At 50.8% G+C, this 27993-nt stretch overlaps 1 protein-coding gene across 1 annotated transcript; it reads left to right on the forward strand.

Moving 5' to 3' along the window:
- Positions 1–254: 254 nt before the first annotated feature.
- CEP250 (centrosomal protein 250) lies at positions 255–27729 on the forward strand (the record flags this gene model as incomplete). Its single annotated transcript, XM_082292745.1, is given in 31 exon segments — positions 255–371; positions 970–1026; positions 1719–1801; positions 2369–2534; positions 3223–3329; positions 4607–4834; positions 5421–5517; positions 5998–6096; positions 6847–7008; positions 7315–7493; positions 7956–8138; positions 8269–8413; positions 8690–8836; positions 9016–9246; positions 10687–10859; positions 11220–11347; positions 11538–11707; positions 12443–12622; positions 13233–13367; positions 13644–13787; positions 14244–14524; positions 17582–17741; positions 18318–18635; positions 19026–19151; positions 19406–19526; positions 20106–20260; positions 21209–23725; positions 25350–25505; positions 25896–26009; positions 26174–26224; positions 27238–27729. Coding segments are annotated over 31 exon segments (7221 nt in total). The 3' UTR covers positions 27529–27729.
- Positions 27730–27993: the final 264 nt, after the last annotated feature.

A 27993-nucleotide genomic window follows, 5' to 3' on the forward strand; every position in this document is an offset into this window, starting at 1 on the left:
ACTCCCGATGAAAGCGGAGGGTTCGCTACCACTGTTTTTTCTAATTGCATTCCCTGCCCGCTCAGCGGAGCGGAAGCGCCGTGAAGGGCCCGCCACGAGAAGGCCCCGCCGCCCCTCACGGAGCCTGCGCTGCCTCCGGGCGGGCCGGGGGAGCCGCTCCGCCCGCGGCCGGCGGGGCGGGACCCTCGGGGCGGGCGGGACCCTCGGGGCGGGCGGGGCAGAGCCCCGGGCGGAGCGGCCGGGCCGGGCTGGCCATGGCGGGCAGTGCGGGGCACGGGGAGCTCAGCCCGGGCTCGCTGCGGCGGCGGCTGCGGAGCGCGGAGGAGGCGCAGCAGCGCCAGGCGGGGCTGGTGCGGCAGCTGCAGGACGAGGTGAGGAGCGGGAGGTGCCCGGCGGCGGGGCGGCAGCCGCCTGTGCTGCCCGGGGGCACTTGGCGGGAGCCCGCGGGGCCTCCCTGGGCGGGCGGCGCCGAGCTCGGGGCTCGGGGCGGGGAGGCCCCGGCACCGCCCGTCCCTCCGCGGTCTCGCTGCCGAGCCCCTCCTGAGCTCGGTGCCTGCAGCATCGCTGCTGTTCGCCCCCGTGAGCAGGGTTTGTCCCGGGCAGGAGTCGGGCCGGTTTGCTTGCAAACCAAGTTTGAAAACTCATTTCGATCGCTTCAAGGACCCCCTTGAACAGCCACACGTTGGCTGGGGGTACGTGGGGGCCGTAGGTCAGGCAGAGCTGCCTGCACCTGTCCCATCGTTCTGCTTGCTGTCTGTCTCAGGTGAGCCGACAGCGCTACGTGTAAAAGAAGCCCCGCCTCAATCTCTGTCATATTAAAGTGAAGCTTCCCTATATTGCATTGACTTCTTGTTAAGTGTATCAGCATCACTGTGCTTGGGTTGTACAGACTCAGTGAAAAGTTAATGCATGAGGAGCAGAGTCTATTACAAGCTGCTTCTCTCATCTTTGTTCTCTGTATCCATTCAGGTACTCCAGTACCAGACCTGGTGTCGAGAGTTGGAGCAGCAAGTGAAAGCTGGAGGGGTGAGTGTGCAGGTTGTGAACTGAAGAGAGTGTATCTACTGTTCCCAAATGCAGACCAATAAAACCCCTCCACAAGCCAATGACGGGAAAGCAGATTTTTACCGTCTGAGGGTTTAGAGAAGCGCTATGAGTTTTCCATCAGTGTTTTGTCCAGTTGCCATTCTTAGAACAGTCAGTAGTCCCAGAAATGCCAGTCCAGAAAACCCACTTGAGGATTTTGATTTTGTGAAAGAGTGCTTTATTGGAGTTACATTTGTCCTGGGTCTCGGGAGAGGAGTGTGCTGCTTGTTACATGATGCAGCTGTCCTGGAGAAATAACCAGTTGAAACAGCATTTTGGAAGACAGGAAGGCTGCTGTTCAATATACAGAACTGGCTCTATGCTTTTCTTTCTGCTTCATGGCTAAAGTAAACCTAGAAACGAAAGAGTAGGAGAATAGGAGAGCATTCCCAGGCTTCAAGTCAAAGTCAACACTTGAGGTCATCAACTGAGGATATGTAGCAGTGGGAGAGTGAAGAGACCTGCTTAGACTGAGTAACACCCTTCCCGTCCCTTCCTCCCTGTAGTCACAACACTTACACTGGAAGAAGCCATGAGCTCCTGAGATACCCAAAAAATGGATGGGAAAATGGTGGATGCAGACATTGGTGAAGGAAACACCAGCATTTGACTAAACATTTCCTTTTTTAAAGGGATCCCTTCCAGGCAGGTGGGAAGCCACAGCAGACCACAGCCTGGAGAAAGCACTGCTTCAGGTGGAAGAGGAGCAGCAAAGGTACAAGGAAGAAGCATTTCTTCATACTTGGTATCCTGGATGCTCGTGGAAGTGAGGGAAAACCTGTCGATGCTACCTGGTCTCCCCAAGGGAAGCGGTTGGGCAAGCTGCTTTGACAGGAGAAAGGTCCACAATCTGCTTTCTGTGGTGCAGTAGTAGTGCTGTGTGCTGAATGGCTCTGCTTTGAGTGGGGAGGTGGTGTGTGTATTCCGGGTGAAAGGTCCCTTTCCAGCCTAAATTATTCTGTGGTTCAGTAGATGAACAAGTCTGGACAGTGCTAGAGAAAGGTGATATATCCAGTGACCATCAGCATGAAGAGGGGGCAAGTTGTTACCTGTGGGCATCGTCAAGGTTGAAGGGGAAACCAAAATCATAGATGGAAATTGAAAGCTTAAAGCACAGAGAAACAAATGAGGTTTTCATCACAAAGAAATGTTAGTTAACCCTAGAAAGTGCTTTTACTGCCTCTCAGACAACAAAGTCAGTGTTGAGGGAGCTGGAAAATCACAGGGATGCTGAAGAGCTGTTTGTTCAGTGACCTCATTGCTGTTTCTCTCTCTTTCCAAGGTGTGAGAATCTGGCAGAAGTGAACACTCTCCTGCGGGAGCACCTTGATAAAGCCAGCGAGGTTAATTCCGCCCTCAGAGAAGATGTTGGAAAGCTGACGGTGGATTGGATGAAGGCCCGGGAGGAGCTGGAGTTGAAGGAGAGTGAATGGCGCAGTGAACGTGAGGTGAGGATGAGCTACGGGAACGGCAGCCGTGGTGCCAGAGGGGAATGGGAATGTGTTCTGCTGCTGGCATAGAGAACTTGCTGTGTGGAAGTTGTGGCTCTGCCGAGGATGTACTGGTGCTGGACAGGGGTGTGGGAGGGAGGAGTGTCAGCAGATGGTGCTCAGGGTTGATGCCCACCTGCTGTGACTGCACTGCTCGGTCGTGAAGACAGAGCTGGGCACTGTCTTCTGTAGGGCAGTCACAGGAATGCTTGTCTCCTTAATACTCCCTAAATCCTTGTTTTGACCAAGGGAGACCAGTCTGTGTTTGTTCAGATCCAAAGTGGCCAACAGAAGAACAAGACAGGTGTCCTGTACTGACTGGCTGTTGTAAGCCAGCCTGACACTTGGCTTGGAGGGGCTTGTGTTTGTCTTCCTCTACCGAGACTTTGAGACACCTCTGCAAGGCAAGGTGATGAATCATGATCAGCTTGCTTTGCTGCTACCCACTGCTACAGGAGAAGTATGGATGTTCCCTTCTTGGCAGGTCTGCTGTGAGCCTCTGTGGTACCTCTTCAGTCCCTGATGCCCCTGGTGCAGTAGTTACTAAAGGGCACCTGGTGATGATGTTTTACTTTCTCCTATCTGAGAGATGTTACAGTGACAGTGAAGGCTGAATTGGCTTTTCTTTTTGTCTTTGCATGTTTAGCTTTATGACAACTACTTAAGGGGGGAACATAACCGTCTGCTCAGCCTGTGGCGTCAGGTGGTGACCTTCCGCCGCCATTTCCTGGAAATGAAGACTGCCACAGACCGGTGAGTGGAAGCTAAGGCGAGATCTTCTGCTGAAAAAATGTGGCTTGCTTGCTTTTAGGTCCTGCTTTTTGACCCTCGATGTTGCATTAGTTACAGCAAGAGGTAGGATTTCACCTTTGGCAGTCAGAAGCAATGCCATTCAGCATGCTTTGGGCTGTTCTTAGAAGAGTTATTTGCTGCTGGTTTTCAAATAAACTTGAAGGGCTTGGGCCATGAGAGGCCCTGAGCAGGTGATGACCGTGGTGATGTGTGGGCATATGAACACAGGCACTGGAATGTGTGGACACCTGGAAAGAGACTCACTGAAGCTGTGCATGCAGCATACAGAGTGGTCCCTTTCATAAAATTATGAAAACCTGCCTTTAAAAAATCTTACCAGGTTTATTCTCCCACTGCTCCTAAGAAAAAGATCATTAATGCATATTTTTTCCCTTTTCTTTTCCAGCATACATTTATTCTGGTCAATCTGTATCTACTTACTCCTCTTCCAGCATTGTTAAGAGAAAGAATAGCTTCTCTACTCTGTTACTGCATTTGGCCAATTTATTTTGCTTAGTTTGATACCTCTTTTTATGATTGTTTTGTTGTTCTTGGGCTCTCTGAGGTTCTTTTCTCCCATTTGCTTTCTACACCAAGAAAAATAGTGTAGCCATAATAGTACCTTCTTCTGGTGTCAGCATGCAATTTCAAGCTCTGGGTTACTGTCAGCCATTTGTCTTATTTGATTATAAGTCTTCCATATTGTGTAGTGCCCGTCTGACCTGCTACTTAGTCCTTGTGTTGTTTGTGCTTTTATGTTACAGCATTTCAGGCTGATTCTTACACCACCTTCCTGAAATGTTTTATTATATAGTATAATATAATATACTATAGTATGGTCTTGAGCCTCTTAGCAGTCCAAGTGGGAGTGGTAACAGAGCACTTAAGAGCACAGTGTATAAAAGCTGGGGATCTTGGTAAAATTCCTGATATCTATTAATGATAATTAGAGTATGTTAATAAGAGTAATTAGAGGTGCTTGAGACCTTCTGGCCTGTGTCATATCTTACTTCTTATATCTGAGGAGAAAACAGACTCCTCACTTGATTACCTGGTAAAGTCATTGCTCAGCTGTCAAGATGTGTCCTGGTCCCCAAGTGTCAGGTGAATGACTTGTCCCCAGTGAAGATATCACCTTGCCTGCCAGCTCTTCCTGATGCCTGATTGCATACTTCAGAAGTGAGTCAGCTGATAAAGATGGTGGAGTGAAGGGTGGCTCTTCCTTGGTTCCTTTTCAGAGATTTGTCAGAGCTGAAGGCGGAACAAATGAGGCTTTCTGGGTCTATTCTTGTGAACTGCTCCCGCCTGAACTCCTGTTTGCAGCTCAGGGAGTCCATCACTCCGGGTAAACCTGTCCTGAAGGATCAGGCAGAGCAGCAAGTGGAACCAAAAATAAACCAGACAGCTCAGGAAGTGATAGCTTTACAAGTCAGGTGGGACATGGAGAAGAAAGAGCTTCAGGACAGGTAAAGGTGTTCTAACTTTGCTATTACCAACCTTATCTTTTGTGGCAGCTTCTTGGATTCATGGCTGGGCTGTGCTCACATTTAGAACATACCCCTTCTGCACAGCCCTGCTTCTGTCCCCAGTCAAACTCTTGCCTTCAACAGAAAGGATGGAAAAAAGTATCTGCCTGACAGAAGTTTTTCCAAGTAAGGCAAGACTGGAAGAGAGATGGCCTCTGATAGTGCTTTTGCTGTTAACTGATTCTTGGTGAAAAACTTAGTTCAACATAAAGAGGGTTGTTTCTTGTACAACCCTTTTACTACTCAGGGCTGTGCTGATGGATCTGGGAGGAATTTGCCTGGGGCTGTCATGAGCACTGTAGCACCTCGGTGCTGACAATTCCTTGCAAGACTGAGTGCAGAGGCCTTGGGCGCAAGAAGTTCAATTTTGCAGCATCAAGCCTATTAACCTCTAGAGATGAATGCTGCCTTTGCTGTGTTTCCTGGGTTGAACTTTTCTCTGCTATGCTTTGGGGACATGCTTGGCTCTTTAACAGGTGCTGGTGTGCAAAGCTTTTGGAATGGCACATAGACCTTCTCTTCTCAGGGTGATGGAGCTCTCAGCCTTGCTTGTACAGTCTCAGAAGCAGAACGAGGAGAAGGAGAAGACCATGAAAACACTTAACGACACAGTGGAGATTCTAGTATGTTTTATCTTTACCTGGGAGATAGCCCAGTCTTTGCTCTCCAGCCTGAACACAGAGGTGTGGCTTCCTCAGGAGAAACAGTGGTGAAGATGCCCAGTGTATGGGAACATCAGGCACCTTGCCAAAGTGCTCCTTCTATGTTTGGCAGATGTGGAATCAGTCCAGGTGCAGGCAGTGGCAGAGGAACTGCCGACAGTTCAGGTGTCTTCCTCTGAGAGGTGGCACCAATGCTTTTGTGCCTGGACTTCAGATCTCTGGGGATCAGAGTTCCTTGGAACTGACAGTTTAATAGCAGTCTATAAAAACTAGCTGTTGATCCTCTAAGTTTTAGCAAAGAAGAAGTGGAATAGTTATGGGCAGGAATAAACTGGAATCACTAGACCTGAGACTTAGCAGTGTGACAATGCTACTGAGGATGGCAATGCTGCAGATGGGAGCAGCTCTTCCCTGCCCACCCTTTCTTTATTCTGTTCTCAGGAATCAAGTTGGATAGAGAAAGAATTTGCAGCTTCATTGACTAACAGTGCCAAAGAAGAGAATCTTTTCCTTCAAAAGCTCATAAAAAATATCACTGAGGTGAGTACAGAGTTGGTACTGAGACCACATCCCTGTTAATTTGATTTTAAAGTACTTGAGTAGGGCAACAGACTGGCCCAAGGACTAGAGTTAGTACACAACATGTATCTGTGTTAACTGCCATTGCCTGTGTAATTTTTAGACCACTTTTCTGACACAGAACCTGTTATAGCTTGTGAGTTTGCTGTCCTGTGACAATTCAGCTGAGTCACTAGAAGTTTCAGTAACTTTGCCTTCACCACCCCACTAAGGTCTCTCTTGGACTGTTTTCCTGACATTTGTATTCCAGTGTTTCTTGGGCAATTCCCCCACCCTCTTTGAGCAATGACTCTGTTGTTCTTCAGACCTTTATGAAAGGTCACTTTCTCAGTTGATACATTTGCCAACTCTACTCTTTCCCTCTGTGTTCACTGACCGTTACAATCTCCCCAGAATCACAACTTTCAGGGGTAACCTTAACTTAGTCCTAAAGTTCTCTTAATAGAGAAGGGTTAATTGTCAGCTCTTCTACACAGCTGCAAGAAAGTGAGTGTTTGGGCAGCCTCCAGCCCCTTCACACTTGTGAAGAGTAGCTGTATTCAGGAATCCCTGGAGTACTTGTAGCCACAGGGACAAACCTTCTTTGTGGACCAAAGAAATGAGAGAATTGAGTTTTTGATGACTCCAGGATAAAATGGGAGGAAAAGGAGAACAAGATAAAGAAACTCAAGTAAAAGGAGCAAAGACTAACAGCTGGATGTGGGCTTTCAGATGGTGTTAGATGACAGTGACAGCATGGTCAGCATTATCTGCACTGACAGTTCCCTGCATGCAGACTCTGGAGACATCTTCTCAGCTCCAAGATCTATTGATACAGGGCATGCCTTTGGATTGGTTCTGGAAGCACTGGCAAGGATGCGAGGGGCAACACGGGTGAGAACTTCTGTGTCTTCCCCAGTGGCCACAGGCTCAGTGCTGAGGCCTTGCTCAGCTCGACACCTTTCCATTCTCTCAGCCACCTGAGGCGCTTTCTCTCACCTTCATACTCATGGTCCTGCACTGCCTTGCTGGTCTCCCCAGCTCTGTGTTCTACTGCTTTTCTCTCCTTGATGCCCACCCCCTCAGCACAGCTTTTGCCTTCAGGGGAGCTGTGTCTGCTAGCTGCTTCTTCCGGCTCTCTGGAGCATCTTCCCTGCTCCTTATTGTTCATTTGTGCTCTTTCCCTGCTCATTCCTGCAGGCCCTGAGAGAAGAGCTTTCTGCTAGGCAGGACTCAAACAATTTCCTGCTGCAGCAGCAGAGACATCAGGAAGAGAAGTGCAGGGAGGTGCAGCAAAGGCTTGAGCAACTGGAGGAGAATTGCAAGAAGTCCAGCAGCCACCAACAGCACCTTCAGTCTTTAGTAGAAACACTCAGAAGGTGAGTGTTTCCTCCTCCTCCTCCTCGTCCTGCGTTCCAGAGGCAATCTGCATCCAGGTCTGGGAGTTCAGAGGTGTTCTGGGCGAAGAACTCACCTGCCCTACCATGTGTAGGCCTCAGTGTGGCTCTCGAGCATCGTCCTGTCAGGGCTTTTCATGCTCTGCTGTGACTCCTAAGGCTGCCTGGGAGATGCACAGCGATGTTGGAGTAGAATACTCCTTCCTCTCACTGTGCTGCTTCCCTGAATTCTGTTCGTTGGGTGCCCCTGTCCAGCCACTGCTTCTCACTGAAGGAAGGCAAAATCCTGCCTTCCTTTCCCTTTGCCTCTGGAGGATTTCCTTGGGAGGGAAAGAGCAAGGTCTTCCTTAGCCCACTGCCCCCAGCTCCATCGTGGAGGGCTGAAAATGGGATCGATGGCTCTTCAGGCCTCTTCCTTCTTCTGACTGAGCCTTGTCTCTGCAGTGACTGTGAAAACCTTGAGAAAACTAGGGAAGACCTACAGCAACAGCTTGGAATAATGGAGCGAGAAGCCTCATGTCTGCGTCAGAGTAACACTGAGCTGCAGCTGAAGGAAGAGGCAGCCCAGGCAGAAAAGGCAGAGCAGCAGGAGAGGATGAAGAAAGTGCGCCGTGAGCAGGAGCTTCTGTGAGTATTAAAGCTTTCTCTGGGCAGTGCTGGGCTTGAGGAGGCCCAGTGTAAAGGAATGAATGGTGCCTGCTCCTCTCTTGTAGCATAGACTGTTTTTCTATTAAAAACCTCTTTCCCCTCCTCACAGAGTGAAGGACTTAGCTGCACTTGAGGAAAAACACTCATTACTGCAGAGTGAGTTGGTAGTCAAGAGACAGACACTGGAGAAATTGCAGCTTCAGAAGGATCTGCTGGAGCAAGAGAAGGATGAGTTTGCTGTGGCTCTGGAGAAGGTATGGACACCTTATTCCTAGGCAGCACCTGTGGGAGAGGGAATTGTACCAGGCAGATAAGCCCAGATGCTGTTTCTGGCAGTAGAAGAGAGGGACACTGTTGTTGTTCTTGAAAAATGGTGATCCAACCAGACAGGCTCTTTGGGGTCATTGGTCCCCATGAGCTTATTGGGAGCTCTGCCCTGGCAGTAAGTCAGAGACAGGGGAGGTGGAGTTACTGCCTGCAGTCTGGGATTTTGCTGCTCTTGTTGTCCCACTGTTCTTTTGCCTCTCCAGGCGGAGCGGTCAGTGGCAGAGCTGACAGGGGCTCAGAACAAGCTGAATGCTGAAAAAACTGATCTACAGGCTGCAGCAGCAAAGATGAGCAGCATCAATGAAGCTCTTGCACTGGACAAAGTGCAGCTGAACAAACATGTGTGGCAGGTGAGCAGAGTTGCCAGAGATACTGCCAGGTGTTCGTCTCCAGCTGCAGCTGCTTCTCAGCCTTCTTGCCTTGGGACAGTCTGACCAACTGACTGTGGCAGTGTTCCTTTTGTGTCTGAGCCAATCTTTCATAGTAATTCTCCCTGTACTTTATTTCCTCTATGCTTCTGTGACTGTAGCTGGAGCAAGAGAAGGAAGTTTTGTCTGCTAAAGTGGACGAGATGGAGAGAGAAAAGATCTCTGAGCAGGAGAAGCTGAACTTCTGTGAAAGAGCAAATGAAGAGCTCTGCATAGAGAAAGCCCGCCTAGAGCAGCTGCTGAAGGAAGCAGAGGAGCAACAGGAGCAGCTATGGATGAAGCTGAGGACACTGGGAGAAGAGAAAGCAGAAACCCAGGAGAAATTCCATCAGGTGAGACCAAAAATGTAGTGCATCCGTGTGGACATTTGGCTGCTTGGATTGAGGAAAGCTTTACCTGTTGGATTCTGCAGTGGTTTTGTTGAGAGGACACATGGTAGTACTAGAAGTCACTTTGTTTGCTCCTTTTTGGAAATGTGTGGGTGCCTCGCAGAGCTGTTCTGCAGTTCTCGGAGTTGTCCCCTGCTTCTACAGAGTCTTCTAGTTCACCTTTGTTGGCCTCTTTTTTGGCTCTTGATCAGCTGCAAAGAGATGATTGCGTTGTCCATGAATCTGAGTGGGTGGCAAAAGACGTGGCAAAAGAATCAAACTGTGTAGCTCTGAATCCTTTTTCTGAAACAAAAAAACAGGTCTGCATGTTTCTGTTGATGCTTTTTGTCATGAAGTTGGAGCGTGTCCAGAGAAGGGACTGGAGCTGGGGAAGGGTCTGGAGCACAGGTGTGACAAGGAGTGGCTGAGGGAGCTGGGGGGGGCTGAGCCTGGAGAAAAGGAGGCTCAGGGGGCACCTTCTGGCTCTCTCCAACTCCCTGTGACAGGAAGGTGCAGCCAGGTGAGGGTTGGTCTGTGCTCCCAGGGAACAAGGGACAGGACAAGAGGAAACGGCCCCAAGTGTGCCAGGGGAGGTTTGGATTGGGTGTTACAGGAGAGCTGTGAGAGAAGGGTTTGTTTCTGATGGTCTCTGTCAGACAGTCTCAGTTCTGGAGTATGTGGTAGGTTTGGCAAATACACAGCAGAGGTTTTGCTTTTGAAGACAAAAGCTCAAAACCACAGTGTAGTCTTCAGGCTTGAATACCAGCAAGGGCCATGAGACACCTTCTTTGTGTAAGACAAGTAAATGGTATTGTTGGTGTGAACTGCTGCACAAATAGAGTCTGCTTTGGCCACATCAGCCAGACTGCCATCAGTCACTAAAGGACTGCTCACCACAAGAGCCGTTTCCCTGCCAGGCATGCCCTCGTTGCAGAGAGCTGCTTTGCACGCTGGAGGAGGGGACACTTTGCTGTGGGTTTTGTCCGAGAAGGAGAAACCCTGTGAATTTTCACTTGCTTCAGCAAGCAAAATTGCTTTCCTCAACCACCCTGAAAATGTCCAGCACTGGAATAGATCCTGATAGACATTTTGTTTGCCAAGTGGCAGTTGTGGAAGATGCAGTATTTTTGGGTGACAACACGGAATTTGGGGCAGGGATGTTTTTCGGGAAGGAGCAATCTGGTGCCAGGCAAGCCAGCAGGGCCTGACACAGCACTTCCAAGGAAACAGTGCCAGAGGCTTTTGGCAGCCCAGGGTATCGGAGCTGCAGAGGGCAGATGCTGTGAAACTTTGAGCCCAGAGCACAGGAGCTCCCTGTCCTCTGGCTGCCTGCGAGGTGGCACTGGCTGGCTCTGCACAGGGCTCCTGAGGAAGGGCTTGAGCTGTACCTTGTCCTGCTTCCAGGTTTCCCAGGAGCAAGAGTCGTCGAGCAGGGCTCTGGAGCAGCTGCACCAAGAACTGGCCCAGGTGTGCAGAGAGAAGGAGCTGCTGGGCCGGGAGAAGGCTGCCCTTGAGGGCCGACTGGCAGCCATGGAGCGTCACCAACAAGACCTTTCCAAGCAGCTGGCAGAGACCAGGTAAAGGCAGGGAGGAGACCCTGGGCAGGACAGGGCTGAAGGGCTGTAATGATAAAGGTGGTAAGCACTGCACAGGGGTTTATTTTATCGTCTGTGCTTTTCAGATGTAGACTTGGCTGTTGAGGTCACGTTGGGCTGGGCTGTCTGTGCTGTGCCAGGCCATAAGGAAGGCCTGGGCACTCCCTCAGAGGGCCCTGCTTTGCTACTGAAATGGCACAAATGGGCCTTCTCTGTACAAGTTTCCATGCGAGCCATTTTGCATTCTCAGGCCTGGGGACCTTGAGCCATGTTGTCCTGGAATAACTGCCTGGGAGTGTCAGGAGCGAGCAGCTCATGTCTCTCCGTATTTGCAACCTGTAGGTCAGCGAAGGAGAGCCTGGAATCCAGCCTGTTTGCTGCTCAGCAGCAGATATCTCAGCTGGAGATCACCAGCAACCATCTGGAGGCTCAAATGCTCACAGTCACACAGGCCAAGGAGGTGCTACAAGGTGAGAACCTCGTGTGCTTTGTTTGTGGTGCCGCCCCTGCCTAGAGAAGCTGCTGTAAAGCCTCCTCTGTCTGCAGGGCTTCTGAGGAGCGGTGGGGCTGGAGGCAGGGCCCTCCTACGCCAACACTGGAAGGGCCTGAGTCAGTAAAGGCAGAAAAGACTCTGAATCTTGCTGTTGGTCGTGTTTGCAGGAGAAGTGAAGTGCCTCCAACGTGAGCTGGAAGCAGAGAGAGCTCTCAGGAAGCAGGAGCAGGAAGACACAGCGCAACAGCTCTTGCAGGCAGAGCAGCAGTGTCACGAAAGCCTCAGGCTTCAGGGAACTGCTCAGCAGGTGGAAATAAACAAGCTCCTGCAAGACCTGGTAGGTGACAATAGGCTTCTGAATTGTCCAAGCCGGCCCTGGGGGCTGGTTTAGCAGCAGCAGAGCCTGAGGGTGTGAAAGGGCAGCAATCCTCTGCCAGAGGCCTCCCGCTGCTGGGCCGGGCAGGAGAGGCGGCGGCTCGGACTCGGAGGCGCGTGAAGACCCCCAGGATGGTGCTGGGCCAGTAAATGCAGCCACGGCTTCCGTGAGGGCGTCAGACGAGTTCCAGAGCAGCTTGGGCAGTGCCCACCCAAAGCGTGGCAGCCCAGGGCAGGATCTTCCCCGAGTCCCACCTGCCACGGAGCAGATGCCAGCGTGGAGCAGATGCCAACAGTGCTGCTGGCTGCAGGCGTGGGAACTCGGTTCCTGTCTTGCTGTGCTCCCACGGTGGACAGAGGGATTAGCTTTGGGCTGGAAGCAAATGGAACAGGCCCCGGTCCTTCAGTCCTTGTGACTGGGGCATCAGGGTGCCAGAAGGTGACACCTCCTTTTCTGAATGGTTGGACTCAATGCTGGTGCAGGTCTTTCCCAACAGAAATGATTCCATGGTTCTGTGATTCTTGCACCTGCTGAGCCTCCTTTTAAATTCCCTGACAGGACACAGTTTCTGGAGAGCAGAGAGCCAGTGCTGTTGTCTTTTCAGGTTGGGGTTTGTGGGAGGGATGAAGCTTCACGGTTTTCAGCGAGGAGCTTGCCTGGGGACTGCAACTTGAAGATTTTTCCTCCCCTCTGCAGGCAAGTGAGCGGGAAAGGCACCATGCAGAGATGCAGGAGACGCTGCAGCAGTGGGGAAAAGAGAAGGCAGAGAGAGAGCAGGAGCACGAGAAGGTGCTGTTTGAGATGAGGCAGAAAGTTGCCACCCTGCAGGCTCAAAGAGAAGAGGAACAAACTAGATTTGAAAATGCCAAGCGAGAGGTAATGATTGTGCAAGGAGAATTGGTGTGATTTTTTGCAAGGCTGGAGCTGTGGGAGATGGCAGGCTATGGGGGCTGTGTGGAGCATGCCCTCCATGTCTTCTACATGGAATTTGGGGAGGTGAAAGGTGAACAGGGCTATCTTTGGGCCCAGGAATGAGCCCTCTCCTAGGAAGCCAGGCAGGAACATCAGCTTTCCGTTGGGATTTTTGTGCTGCTCTTGTGCTCTGTTTTTCCAAGACTTACCTCGGAGGATCTGCACTGTTCTCTTACGGGTCCTCTTTTGGTGTGTACTGGTCAGTGTCCATAGGCAAACGGAGTTTGTAGGACTTTTCTTTTGTGGGCACAGGGAGGGCGCAGCAGGAACGCTGACAAGAGAAAAATCTTTTTAAAGACTCGCCTGGAGTATTTCTGAACAGCAACCCAGAGATGTCTCCTGGGCTGTGTTCTAAGTCACTTCCTGGGAAGCTGTGTCCCCCCCAGGGCAGACAGTGGCCCAGGGGAGCAGCAGCCGAGTGCTCTGAGAGCGCGTGAGCCCATCAGTCTTTGCCTCTTGCCACACAGAGTTTGCAGGGGAAGTGTCAAGCCCTCTGCTCTTTCCTTCTGTGCAGGTCCTGCTGGAAAAGCAGAAGGAGAAGAATTCTTTATCAGAGACACTGCTCCAAACTCGGGGACAGCTAAGCCGAGCCTGCCAGCAGGTGCAGCAGCTCAGGCAGGAGGTGAAAGAGCAGCAAGAGAAGGGGCAGGTAAGTCTGAGCAGGCAGGGAACAGAGTGCAGGGCAGTGGCAAGGGCACAAAAGGCAGGTGCTGGGAGTGAGGAGGCAAGGGCTGCTTCAGGCCCTGGCAGCACAGAGCCTGGCAAGCTCCAGAGCTCAGGCCCGGGAAGGAAGGCTTGCAATGGAAGCAGAGCTGGCTAGAGAAGCCAAAAGAAGTCGCTGAAGGAATGGGATTTTGGGACAGCAAATGAGAAAAGCTGAGCCTGAGGGCAGGTCCCAGGAAGTTGCTCTGCATTTTGTTGCCAGACCATTGAGGCAAAGCTGCAAGCTGAGCTGCAGGAAGCTCGGAGGGAAATCCAGGCAGCGCAGAAGAGGCACGAGGAAGAACTAGGAGGCATCAAAGAGGAAATGAATCTCCTCCTTGAGCAGAGGGAGGCTCTACAAAAGCAGGTGAGTGAAACAGCAGTGGCACTGCAGCATCCAGCAGGGGGTCTGTGCCCTTCTTGCTTTTCCATGGCAGAGCAGCAGCTGCTGGGGTGGTCCCTGGGGCTGCCTCGTGCTCTGGGCTCCTTGGCAGCTGCTCTGCAGGAGCCTCAGTGCTCTGCTGAATCTCAGCTGCTGCCCTGGACAGCTGGGCTAGTCCTCTGGGCTGTTGGCCAGCAACCATCAGTATGGATTCCTGCTGGCCTCTTCTTGCTAGCCTTGGTGTGGGAGGTGCTTTTTCAGGTGCCCTTGGTGGGCCACGTAGAGATTGAAACAAGTTGTGTGTATGCATTGTGAATCTGGTGCTCTGAGGACAGGGAGAAATGGAAAGTTGGCCTTTGCCTTTTCTCACAGCCTCTGCTGTGGCTGACAGTGACAGGCTGTGGCTGTAGCCTCTGACTGCTTTGTTCTGTTTGACTGGAGGTGGGAGAGTTGGCATCTCAGCTGGCAGCCTCCAGAGAGTCCCAGGCAACGATTGTTCAGAGAGCCCAGCAAGATGTGAGTGAGGCCCGGGAGCAGTCAAGGCAGAAGCTGTTGGAGGTTGAGCACCTCCAGAAGATGCTGGAGGAGGCAGAGCAGCAGAACAAGGAGCTGCAAGTGCACCTGAAGAACTTGGAGCTGGAAGGGAGTCAATGGGAAGAAGTGGCACGCCAAAATTCAGGATTTCGGGCTTCCTTGGACGCCCTAGAGAAGGAAAAAGCCAGGTAAATGAAAGCCTGTGGGACTGTGCCTTGTGGGAATGGATTCCCTCTTTGCCATCTTTGCACCTGCCAGGGGCTCTGGCAGCATCTCCTACGTGGCAGAGTTCTGAACTCTCCGTGCAGACACGTCTCGTTGTCTGGATGTTGTGTTTCATTTTCTTTTCTTTCAAGCCTTCAGTTAGAGTTTTTCTGAAGACAAAGGCTTTTGGAGTAGCTCTTTCCCTCTGGGGGTGTGTTCTGTTGTGAGGTGGGTGTGCTAACACTGCCCAAGCTGCAGTGTAAGGAGCTGGACACATCCAGCAGCTCTGCCTTGGGTCCTGTAACTTGAAGCCTTTGGCATCTGGATCAGCCTGGCAGCCTGATGCCTTTTGTTGGCATAAGACATGTTAAACCCATGATTTGTTATCTAAGCCGGGTGAACCGAATCACAGAATGTGTAAGGTTGGAGGGACCACAGTGGCTCATCCGGTCCCACCTCCGTCCCTCAAGCAGGGTCATCCCAGAGCACGTGGAACAGGATTGCGTCCAGACGATTCTGGAATATCACTAGTGAGGGAGACTCCACACCCTCCCTGGGCAGCCTGTTCAGTGCTTGGTCACTGCACAGGAAAGAATTTCTTCCTCATGTCCAAGTTGGAACTTACTGGGCTCAGGCCCTGCCCGGTGCTCTGGTGCCATTGCTGGGCCCCGGAGCAGAGCCCGGGCCCTGCCCTGAGCCCTCCCTGCAGCCAGGGACAGCCAGGGCTGAGGGCCCCTCTCAGCTGGGGCTCCTCTGGAGGCTGAGCAGCCCCGGCTCCCTCAGCCTTTCCTCATCAGAAAGATGCTTCTGTCCCTTCCTTATCTCCGCAGCCTCTGCTGGCCCCGCTCCAGGAGCTTCATGTCCCTCCTGTCCAGAAGAACCCAGAACTGGACACAGCACTCCAGATGTGCCTCACAGGGCTGAGGAGAGGGGCAGGATCCCCTCCCTGACCTGCTGGCAATGCTTTTCCCAGTGCTTTCCAGGATCCCAGTGGCCACCTTGGCCACAAGGACACACTGCTGGCTCATGGGGAGTTTCTTGTCCACCAGGGCGCCCAGGTCCTTCTCCACAAAGCTGCTTCCCAGCAGGTTGGCTCCAGCCTGTGCAGGTGCCTGGGGCTGTTCCTCCCCAGGTGCAGGACCCTTGTTCAGTTTCAGAAGGTTCCTCTCTGCCCATCTCTCCAACCTGCTGAGATCCCTCTGAGGGGATGCACAGTGACCCTGATGGGGAGCCATTGGCCGCCTCATCCAAGTCACTGGTGAACAAGTGCAAAAAGAGCAGGCCTAGGATTGAACCCTGGGGGACACCACTAATGACAGGCCTCTAACGAGGCCCTGTGCCACTGATTACAACCCTCTGCCTTCCACCCTTCTGCCAGTTCTCAGTCCAGCCCATTGTCCACTCCTCCAGCCCCCACTGCCTGAGTTTCCCCAGGAGGATGTTGTGAGAGACAGTGTCAAAAGCCTTGCTGAAATCAAGGTAGACAATATCCACTGCTCTCCCTTCATCCACGCAGGTAGTTTTTTCATTGTAGAAGGCAATCAGGTTGGTCAGGCATGATTTACCTTTAGTGAATCCATGCTGACCATTCCTGACCATCTTCTTGTCCTTCCATGTGGGTAGAGGTGGCCTCCAGAATGAGGTGCTCCATCACCTTTCCAGGGATTGAGATGAGCCTGACAGGCCCATAGTTCCCTGGGTCCTCCTCCATGCCCTTTTTGAAGACCAGAATGACATTTGCTTCCTTCCAGCTTCCAGGCACCTCTCCTGATCTCCATGACCTTTCAAAGATAATGGGGAGTGGCCTCTCTCTGGTGTCCACAAGCTCCCTCAGCACTCGTGGACACATCATGTCAGGGCCCATGGACTTGTGGATGTCAAGTTTGCCAAGGCAGTTGCTAACCCAGTCCTTGAAAGGAAAGTCTTGCCAAGGGATAGTCTTCCTTCCAACAGGCCTTTAGCCTGGTCTCCTGGGCCAGAGATCCCTGAGGGCTGGTCTTGTTCAGTACAGACCAATGCAAAGAATGGCACTCAGGAACTCTGCCTTCTCTGCATCCTCTGTTACCAGGGTCTCTGCTCCATTTAGGAACAGACACACATGATCCTTGTGTGTTTTCCTTTTGTTATTGTTGTATTTTAAAAAGCTCTTCTTGTTGTCCTTGACATCCTTGCCCAGACTTAGTTTCAGGTGGGCCTTGGCCTTCCTTGTCTCATTTCTACTTACTCCGACTATCTGTCTATATTCATTCCAAGTGGCCTGAGCTTCCTGCTTGTGCTTGAGGAACAACAGGAGTTCTTTGCTTATCCACACAGATCTCTTGCCCTCTTTGCCCAGTTTGTTGCTCACTGGGATGCTGTGTTGTTGAGCCTGGAGGAAATGATTCTCGAATATCAACTTAGACCCCTTTACCCTGTAGGGCCTGTTCCCATGTGCTTCTTTCAAGAAGATCCCTGGAGAGGCTAAAGTTAGTTCTCCTGAGGTCCATGGTTGTAATCTTGCTTGCTGCCCTGCTTTTTCCTCACCCCCAGCTGAACACCACAATCTCATTCATAGGCAGTGCAGCCAAGGCTGACCCCAAGCTTCACATGTCCAACACGGCCTTCCCTGATTGTTAGGGTAAGGTTGAGCAGCATGCTGTTCCTTGGGGGATCCTCTACTGCCCATGACAGCAAGTTGTCATCGATGCTTTCCGGGAACATCCCACACTGTGTTGCTTCTCTAGCTGATGGCAGGGAAGCTGAAGTCCTGCACAAGAACCAGGGCCTGTGACTTTGAGGTTGCTTTATGTTGCCTGTAGAAAGCCTCATCCACTTCTCCTCCTGTTCAGGTGGCCTCTAGCAGACACCCATAGCAATGTCACCCTTACTTGTCTGTCCTTTTATCCTGACTCATAAGCTCTGGACTCGCTCATCATCTACCCCAAGACAGGGCTTGACACGTTCCAAGTGTTGCCTCACATAGTGGTCAACTCCACCACCCGCTCTGAGGCACCCAAGGGACATGAATGTCTCTCATGGCCATCTGTTGCCTCGCTCCACAGGCTGACTCTTTCTCTGGAAGAGAAGGATCTGAGCCTCAGAACCCTGGAAGAAAAGAACCTGGCCCAGATCAATCAGGCATCTCAGCTTCGTTCTGCTCTTCACCAGGCTGAGGAGCTCCACTCAGAACATAGAAGAGAACTGCTGGATCTCAACACCCAGGTAATCTGTGCCCTGGCATCCTCTTCTCCAGGGGCACACATCATCACCTTTGGCTTGGAGTCCCCAACTGCTTTCCCCTCCCAGCAGCATCCACTGCTGCCGTGTTCTGCCCCGGGGTGCTGCTGCACCCACAGGCCAAGGCTGGATCTGGTGTGTGCTGCCGATGTTTTCCCCCGTTCTCTCCCGGGTCCCAGCAGGAAATGTGGGAGGAGAAGCAGCAGCAGACTCCTTTGGAGCTTCTCCATCCCTCTGTTAGCAGTGTTGTCCCAGATGGAGTTGGTGCCTGTGCTGGGCACCGAGCAATGTGGGCACACAGACGTGGCTATGGCAGGCTGGGGAGGGCACTTCCACCGCAGCCAGTTCAGCCGGTGTTGAGAGCTGCAGCCTCAAGGATGCCCATTGGCTCCCTTTCCCTGTTTGCAGGACATTTGTTTCCATTGGAATCCTTGGCTCTGTGCCTTCTGTTTTGGGCATGGTTTTGCCTGAAGTCATTTCTCCTTTGTTGCTTGCTCTACTGCCTGCTCTGCTGCCTCAGGAGCAGCCCTGTCCCTGAGGCTCTGTGCATCCATCTTCCAGATGTGGGCCCTGCAGGATGCAGTGCTGGAGATGGAGGCTACCCAGGCAACTCGAGAGAAGCAGCTGCTGCAGGAGCTGGAGGAGTCCCGAGCAGGAGAACGGAGCTTGAGGGACTCTGTGCAGGTGCTGGAGGCTGAGGTGTCTGAGCTGCGTAGGAAGCTCCAGAGCTCTGAGAACAGAGCAGAGGCCTTGGCCACAAAGTGTCAACAAGCCAGTGGTGCTCACCAGGAGACTCAATCCCAGCTGGACAAACTGCTCCTGGTTCTCCACCACATGATCAGGGACAGCAGAGACTTGGTTACCTGGAGCTCAGGCAAGTGTGGGAGGCTGGGAGAGCAGGTGGAACGAGGGGGTGGTTCCTGGGTCATCCTGGTATGACACACTCACCCTGTCAGTTCAAGCTGACTCAGGCCTTGGGAAGTCTTGTCTCCCTGCAGAGACACAAGTCCATGTTTGTATGTAGAGAAATTATCAGAGTCAGAAGGGAGAAGGGCCAAAGTCCTGTCAAGCCACAGGGCCCATGCAGTTGTCTTTGGGGCAGTGCTGACATTAGTGGTCATCAAAATAACATCAGCCTGTGACACACATCCTGCTGCAAGGCGAGCTCTAGGACAATGACAAAGGCACCTCCTCCTAGGTAGAAAGAGGCCTTGTTTGTTGGAGACCACTGGATTAAATCTTGAAACAGAATGTCTTCTCTTTTCAGAAAAGGGTCATGTCTGGGGCCTAAGTGCTTCTCAGGATGGGGATGTCCCCGCAGAGCTCACAGTGGACAGAGTGGCAGCAGCTCTGCAAGACCTGCAGCAGCACCTGGAGCATTCCCAGAAAGATCTGGTAATATGCACCCAGAAATCCTGTCCTGCTGCTGGGATGCTGGACAAGCAGAGTGCCAAGGCCAGGATGGGTGGCAGTCCTCGTAGGGGGGTTGTCTCACTGGCATGGGGAGGAAGGAGGATCACGATCACATCTACCAGTACGGTCCAGCTGCCCTCTCCCACCTGGGCTATTTCTGCTTTAGTGTTTGTAGCCCTTTGTCTCCTGCCAGCAGTGGCACTGACAGGTGATTCTGCTCCTCTTCCCTCTTCCAGAATGATGCAAGGAAGAAGATACAGGCCTTGGAGCTGGAGTTGGGCACGGGGCAGGCTGAGAGGGACAATCTCAGAGCCAGCAATCAGGAGCTGCTGAAACAGTTGGATGAAATTCGAGCAGGTACAGCTTCTCCTCTCCCACCCACTGCCCCATCCTGTCTCACCAGCAGGGATCTCTGATCCCATGCAGAGCAAAAGTGCCCAGAGATGGCAGAAAGGAAAAACAACCAGCAGGAGATTTATCCATCCAGTGCCAGTGAAAGCTTTTTCTCGAGAAAGATGCCGTGGCTGGCAGTGCCATGTGGCTGTGCTGTGGCTGATGCCGTGCACAGGTGGTGCCTTTCAGGTGCTGTGTCTGTGCTGAGGAGCTGTAGCTGGATGCCTCAGCTCGATTCCCCCCAACTCCAGGCCCTGCCAGAGCCTCCAGGCTATTGGCCTCTCTGGAGCAGGGCTGCACAGGCATCCCCACTCCTTTGTCTCTCTTGGATTGCTCACTCTGCACAAGCGCAAGAGCAAAGACACTTTCCTATTCCTCTGAACCTTGCCCCTTTGATTCCTGCTTTTTTCTCCTTCATTTCTGTCAGCCTTAGGGGCTGGCAAGCACAGGCAGGCTGAGAAGACAGTGCTGTTGTCCCTGCAGGATGCACATCAGTTTGCCTTTGCTTTGCTGTTCTCATTCTCCTTCTCCTTCCTGCTGCAGCGATGTGGAGGGCAGAACACCAGAAGACCTCTCGAGAAACTGCCCTGGAGAAAGAGGCCATTGCCCTGAAGGAAGAGGCTGTGACTCTTCATCAGGAGGTGGCATCTCTGCAGAGGAAACTGGAGAGCCTGGAGAAGGAAAGGAAGGATGTGCTGGTGAGAACGGCAGATGCCATGAAGGGCCATTTCCTAGCTATGTTTGGCCCTTGTGTTAATAGTTCCAAGGAGCACCTCTTTGCAGTTGAACTTGTCAAATTGCATTCTTCTGAATAAGGAGGAAAAGATGTCGTAGTCATGTCAAAGCCAGTTAGTGCTGAGGCTGCTGGTTTTCCTCCATGCTGGAGTTTTGTGCCCTACAAGCTGTAGTTCTCAATGTCCACACTGTCTCTGTGGACATTGCATGGTCTGGGCAATTCCTCGTGTCCAAACCCACGTTCAGATTTCAAATACCTGGACCTGGAATGAGGGGTGAGAAGGGCAAGTTTGCTGTTAATAGAAAGGTGTTTGGCCTTGGCCATCAGAGAGCAGCCAGTGGGGAGAAAAGAGAGAAAAGCAAAGTGCTGATGCAGATAAGGACGTGTGCCTGCAAGGGGAGAACTCGTCCTGAGTGGCAGCAGAGAATGACAGACTGATGTGGCCATTGCTGCTCCAAGAGAGGGCAGTGGGGCTCTCGGGGATGGTGCCATGGAAACTCTACACAGGAGAGCTCAAAAACCACTCCTGTCACCCCAACTGCAGGGAATGAAATGCTGGGGGTGTTTGCTCTTCCCTTTCTCCCTGATGGAGAGCACATCCTCATTTAGGCACTGCCTAAATCCTGCTTAGCATGGGCTTGGAATCCTGGCTGCAGTTCTGGCAGCTGCTCCCCAAAGGAACACTCGAGTGGAGCTGCAAGAGGTCGGGGAAGGGCAGAAAGGGAGCTGGGACGGGCTGAGTGAGCTGGGAAAGGCTCAGCGTCAAGGGCGGCCCCAGCAAAGGTCTGAGGCATCCCGAGAGGCAGAGAGAGAGGGGCAGCCTTTGCCTGCCTGTGGCAGGAGTCCTGATCTGGTATGAAAAGCAAACCCAGAGAGGGAATGAGTGACCCTTTTTCTCCCTGTTTTGCAGCATGAACAGGACAGGCTGCAGGCAGATAAAGAAAAACTAGAGTGTGAGATAAAACTTCTGGAGGAATCAGTCACAGCTTCTGAAACCCAGGCAAATACAGCAATAGACAGGAATCACTCCCTTGAACAAGAACTCCAAAATGCACTGTCCATGTTAAAAATTAAAAATGAGGAATTGGAAAACCAGGGGAAGAAAATGGAGATTCTTCAGAAAGAGGCAGCAGAGACCAAAGCTTTGCAGGAGCATCTCACTCGTGTGACTGACATCCTGTCAGAGAGGGAGGGAGAAATTAAGTTGTACCAAGAGCAGATGAGAATGCTGGAAAAGCAGAAAGAAATGCATAAAACTGCTCTTAATCAGGTTATTAAGGACATAACAGAGAAAGAACAGAAGACAGAATCTCAACAGGAACAGATACAGGAGCTGGAGAAGCAGCAAGAAAAGCAAAGGATTGTTTTAAGCAAAATGACCCAAGAGCTGGAAGAGAAGGATCAGGAGATCAGATCCCAGCAAGAACTGATAAGGGAGCTGGAGAAGCAGTTGGAATTGCAGAACTCTGCTGTCAGCAGGATGAGCAAAGAGCTGGAGGAGAGACACCTGGAGATCAAATTCCAGGAGGAGAAAATAATGATTCTAGAACAGCATGGTGCAGTACAAGTCAGAAATCTGCTTGTGGATCTTGATGATATGAAAGGAAACCTGAAGGAGAAAAGGCTGGAGCTTCTTTCTCTGACTCAGCAGATTCAAGAACTGGAAAAGGAGAGAGAAGATGTGAAATCTCTAAATGCTAGCCTTGAACACCTGAGGGCTGTTCTTAAGGACAGAGAGAGTGAGTGTGACACTCAGAGGGAAGGGTTAAGGCTCTTGCAGCAGCAAAAGGAACAGCAAGATGGGCATCTGGAAGAGCTTCTTGGTAAAGTAGAAATCATGACACTTTCTTTATCTAAAAAAGATCAAGAGCTTGAGTCACAACAAAAGCAAATGCAGGAAGTTGAAGAAGTCATGGAAATGCAGTTAAGAACTGTGCGTGACCAACTGGAGCAGACTTTAGCAACGTTGAAAGAGAAAGACAGACTTATGGACATCCAAAAGCAACAAACAAGGAGCTACGAGGAAAAAACAGAAGAACAGATGAATGTCTTGCACAGAGACTTAGAATACTCTAAGACAATACTGAAAGAAAAGGATTTAATGATTGAATCTCAGAAGGAACTGATTGAGACCTTCCAAAAAGAAAAGGAAGACTCTGAACAGCAGAAGCAAATTCTGCAGCATCTTCAAGTGGAACTAAAGGAAAAAGAGCAGGAAATTTTGTCCCTTAGAAAGCAATGTGAGGCATGCAAGGAAAAGGAGGAAAAGCATGAAGCTGAGCAAAGAAATTTCCAAGCAACAACACTGACTCTGAAAGAAAAAGAGGAAAAGATTTGGGTTCTGGAGGAGGCCATCACAAAGCTTCAACAGCAGAAGGAAGAGACAGCAGTGCAGACTAAAGCCATACTGCATAAACTAGAATATGCTGAATCTTCTCTTGAAGCTAGAGATCAAGAGATAGTGTCTTTGCAAGAGCATCTCCAGGACCTTCGAGAGCAGAAGGAGGTGGCAGGCAAGCAGGCCAGAAGTCTAGAGCAGGATCTAGACAAAGTGAGCCAGATGTTGCAGAAGAACCATTTGGAGTTCCTCAAGCAGACAGAGCAAATGAACACATTCCAGCTTCGTGAAGAAAGCGTGAAAGTAGCACTAACATCATGCCAGAAGCAAGTGACTCTGCTTGAGGAACTGGTGAGGAAGAAAGATGAAGACAATGACACTCTTAGGCAAAAACTCCAGCACCTTGAAGAAGAACTGAAGACTTTGCAGAATCTCCAGCTTAGGCTAACTGAGAAGAATGAAGAGGTTAGACATGGTGGAGAGCAAGAGCTCCTGAAAGAAGCCTTCCCTGAGAAAGGAGGAGAGATCAAGGCTCAAAGTGAGCAAAAGCAGTTAGAAGAGGAAATAAGAGGTCTTCGGGAAGATCTCCAGCATGTTCAGCAGACTCTGACAAAGAAGGATAAAGAGATCAAGTACCAGACAGACAGAACCAAGTATTTAAAGAAGACTCTGATAGAGAGAGAACAAGAACTTCGGAAGCAGAGTGAACTCCTGAAAGAATTAACATTGGCTTTGCAATGGAGAGGTGAAGGGGAAACCCTAAAAAAACAAATCCAGGAACTCCAAAAATGGGAGGAAGAGGAAGTAGAGAAGAGGAAAATTCTCCAGGAGAGAGACCATCTCTTGCAAAGGCAGAAGGAAATACCCCAACAGTTGGAAGCTGAGAGGGAAGCCAGTGGTGAAGAGCTGGAGTGTGTGGCTGCTGCTTTGAATCAGAGAGAAAGCAGAGAACATGAATGGAGAGAGAACGCTCAAGTCCTGAGCGCTGCCCTTAGCAAAAGTGAAATGGCCAATGGGAATCTGAAGAAAGAAATAACCATCCTGCAGAGAATGGTTTCAGAGAGAGACACAGACCGATTTCATCAACAGGTAGGCACTGGGATTGATCTTCAGTCTACTCAAACATCCCTGAAGGATTCCAATGAAGTTTCCCATGAAGAGGTGGGATTCTAGATCCCTGTCAGTCTAGGCCTGCTTGGGCAAAGCAGCCCGGGCTGCAGCAGGCAGCCTTGTGTGTGTGCCTGGCTCCAGCCAGAGACCATTGGCTGCCAGATTGTTTGCTGGCACGCCTGGAACGACTGATGCAGCTCTGGAGCTGCTGTTCAAATCAGCTCCAGGCCAAAAGCTGGGCATGGGGAATTGCTTCTCCCGTGCCCAGGCAAGGGGAGGCAACAGGTGGGGGTTGGATTTGGTGTGGAAAGGAATGGAGCAGGTGAGCAGAGTGATGGACTGAAGTGAGCAGAGTTCTGTAGCAAGGGCTGAAGAGCAGCTGCACTGCTGGAGCTTTGAGGATGCTTCCTGAGATAGAGATTTCTTTTTCAGCATATTAAAAGAATGGGATTTCTATCATTGCCTGGTCAGGTTAAATGCTTAATTATGCATTCAGGACATTGTTTGTACTGCCATCCAAAAATCATGGGAGGCAAATTTGTGTGTATTTCTCCAAAGTGAACTGATTCAGGTCCTGCTAGTGGAACAGCTGCAATAGCCTGTGCTGCAGCTTTGCCAGGAATTTGCCTATCTTCTAGTATTCATTAGTATATTGGCATGTTAAAAGTGCACTAAGAAAACACTGTATTTATGCATTATACATTTACTTATGACTTGGGAAATACTACTTGCAGCCTGATCAGGATGCTGACAAGTATTGTGATGTGTTGATGGGAAGTAAAGAAGTGACAAGGGTAAGAAATGTGAAAAGAGCAGGAGATTTTAGTTACATCCATGTAGATCAGGTATGCAAGAGCATTCAGTCAGGTAATACAGTTGCATACACACAGATTGGTTTAGTGCTGATACCAAGACTACATTTATAGGTGCTCCAAGGAGCAGTTCATGAAGAAAAGCACAAAGGGGGAGTTGGCTCCTGACTAGGTTCAGAGCAGTGCATACGGCCTGATTGATAACATATTTTCAATGAGCAGATCTGTATGAGGATGTAACAGGTAAAGAGAATAGAGAACAGAACCATAGTTTTATCACTGCAGAAGTACATGTTTCACCCACATCTTGCACATGGTTGGTTGTCTAAGGACAGAGAGTAGAACTATAGGTAAGAGAATTTACAGTGATGGTCAAAGAGGATGACCAAAGATGGTAAATAACTTCCCTGAGAGGAAGATGTAAATGTGTAAGTCTTCACAACCAACAAGAAATGGCTGAGAGAGAGGGAGGTGGAGACACAAGAGAACTTTGTAAAACCATGAAGTGGCTGGATAGGAAATCAGTGCTTCCAGTCTCTCAAAACCAGAATGGGAAACACTGAACAAAACTATCAGGAAGCAGATCCAGAACAAACTACTCAATTCCCCAACGGGAGTTGAAGGAGGGCTCCTAGAGTGTGTTGTTTTGGCCTGTGGACAAGGAGGAGAAGAAGGACCTAAGAAGAAGGACCAGTCCATTCTTGTGGTCACTCTCCCCAATGTATTGATTGTAACACCCTTCTAACCTTTACGTAGCATCAGCTCATGGAATCTCCTCTCTGAATGCCCAGCAGGCTGTTGCTGAAGGGGAGCAGCTGTCATGCCTCTCTGAGAAGAGATTCATGTTGCAGAGCCTCGAATGTCTGCAGCGAGCAGTTGCAAGGCTGGAAGATGAAAAGGTGGAGCTCAAGCAACAAAACACTGAACTCAGGGGGACTCTCGAGCAGGTAAAGTGGGCTTTCACTGCCTCTGCAGAGCCTCAGGCTCCTCTGGAACATGACACGTGTGCCCAGGCAGTGCTCTGGAGTCCTCTGCTTGTTTCCTTGCCTCTCCCTGTCCCTGCTGTGGGTGCACCCTTTTGTTTGTTCTCTCTGTTGTGGCAGCCCATGGCTTTCACAAAGGCACCTTCACTCGGCTGCCTCCCTCCCTGGCCCCGTGTCCCCGGACACACACTGGCCTCTCCTGCACAGCCCCCAGCGAGAGCTCTTTGCCCCCAGTGTTGTCTGGTGCAATTGAGGGTCTCTGAGCTGAGATCTTCTTGCCTTGATGTCCAGAGGTCCTTTTGCCCCATGTTTGCTGACAGGTTTCTGTGACCCTTTCTCCCATCCAACGTGCAGGTGGAACACGAACGGAGGAGACTGAAGAGATGTTTTAGGGGTCGATTACTCCCCGATACCTGTGGATTTTCTCTCTCTGAGTCTGAGCAGCACAAGTTGCCCACTTCTGGACAGGTGAGAACAGCATTTTCTTTGGTGTGAGGAGGCTTTGGTCATACAGAGGAATGATGGGAAATCCCAGTGGCAGCAGCCCTACAGTAGAGACCTAATAGAAGTTGAATATTGCCCATGGCCATGACCAAACAGACTGAAAAACCATCCTTTCATTTTCTTCACAGGAGGAGTCTCATGCTCACTGCAGTCAGCGCTTAGCTGAGTTACAGAACCAGGTGAGGAGTAGGAAAATTCCCATCAAAGGCTGCTGTGGCTGTACTAATGGGCACAACTGTGCCTGCTGCTACAGCCCAAGTTGGGTTTGGCTGTCAGGAAGTGAGTACAGCAGGTATTGTCAGTCATGCACCTGTTGGCAACAGCCAAACAACATCCTTTGCCTTGGTCTTATCTCTAACTTGTCTAAAGATCAGGCAGTGGGGGAGAGGGATGGGATGAAATTCAGAACACTGGAAATCATCTGAAAATACCAGAATCATAGAATCATAAAATGCTTAAGATTGGAAAAGCCCTCTGAGATCATCTAGTCCAACTATTAAGCCAGCATTGTCAATCCCAACACTAAACCGTGGCCCGAAGCCCCACAGCTACTTGTTTTCTGAACCCTTCCCTGGGCAGTCTGGGCCAGGATGTTCTCCTTTGTTGCCTGTTTCCATTTTCTCTTGACTCTGTAACAGTGGAGCTTGCATTTTAGCAGAGATCCAGGGATCTGAGGCAATGCCAGAGGCTTATTATTTTCCACTGGGCTTTGTTGCCCACATTGTGCTCTGCTCCTGTGTGGAATGCTCTAAAAGTTTGAGAGAGGGAGAGTTTGCTCCCTGTTCCTCAGCTGCCTGTCCAGGAGCTCAAATAGAAGAGTCCTCCAGTAGCTCAGGGGAGCTGCAGCCCTCGTGCTGAGGCACAGCCTGTGGAGAAAGGGGTCAGTGGCCCAAATGCGTGCTTTGGGAATCAGAGCTGGGTTCCTAAATCCTGTTGGAACTCTCTCTCCCAGACCTGTGGTGGCTGAGGGTTGTATGAGGGAAGGGTTTGCCAGCCGTGAACTGGACTTGTTGATCATCTGAGCTCCGTTCAGGGGCAGTGTGGGAGCCTGTTCCTTTCCCCTTCCCCAGGGGCAGAGTGTTGGTGAGGGCTGGAGTTGGAGGCTGTGTCTGCCCCCACAGCCGGTACCGTGGGGCTGCGGATGCTCCTGCCCGCGTGGGCTTGACTGAGCTGGGCTTTCTGCCTCTTTCAGGTGTCCTTGCTGCACTCACAGCTGGCCCGAAACCAACAGCACTGGCAGAACTACACTGAGAGGTGTGCAAGGACCAGCCAGGAGCTGTCAGACCTTCACCAGGAGCTGTCCTGCTCCTTTGCAGCTGTGCTCAAGGAGCCCAAAGCTGCTGTTCTGGAAGCAGAGACTCGGAAGCTGGATCAGTCTCTGAGCCTTAACTCTGCACAGACATCCCTGGGCCATCAGTCTCTGGAGAGACATCCCAAGCATCCAAGAGCCAGACCTGCCAGAAGCGATGATGACCTGAGGTAGCAGCACCTCTGGTCTCCATTTGAATGGAAGGATTTCTGCTAAGACAAAGAGCTCATGGATATGAGAAATGGGATCAACTCCTCAGGGCAGGGCTACTCCCTGCCTTTTACATCTGTTCATCTCACATTCAGCTGGTGTTGTCAAACCTCACCTTATGTTGAGGATTAGGATCTATGAAGCATTATTTTGTGAAGCAGATGATTTCTGGGGACAAACTGTAAATATGTGAGAACAAAGACATAGGTAAGGAGAGAGAATGATGTATGGAGAAGGAAGCCCAAACAAGAAATGCATAATCCCTCAACAGTAAGACTTGTGAGTGCATCTCTCTGAGGGCAGCTACTCAAAAGGATACAAAGACTGCGCTACAAACAATTAACAGTGTTTGTGGTGTTTGCATTTGCAAGCATCTCCTAGAGCCAGACATTTTAAATTTTTTTTTAATAAAATTTTTTTCAGAAGAAA

This window comes from Coloeus monedula, assembly GCF_965178545.1.
Source record: "Coloeus monedula genome assembly, chromosome: 17".
NCBI lineage: Eukaryota > Metazoa > Chordata > Aves > Passeriformes > Corvidae > Coloeus > Coloeus monedula.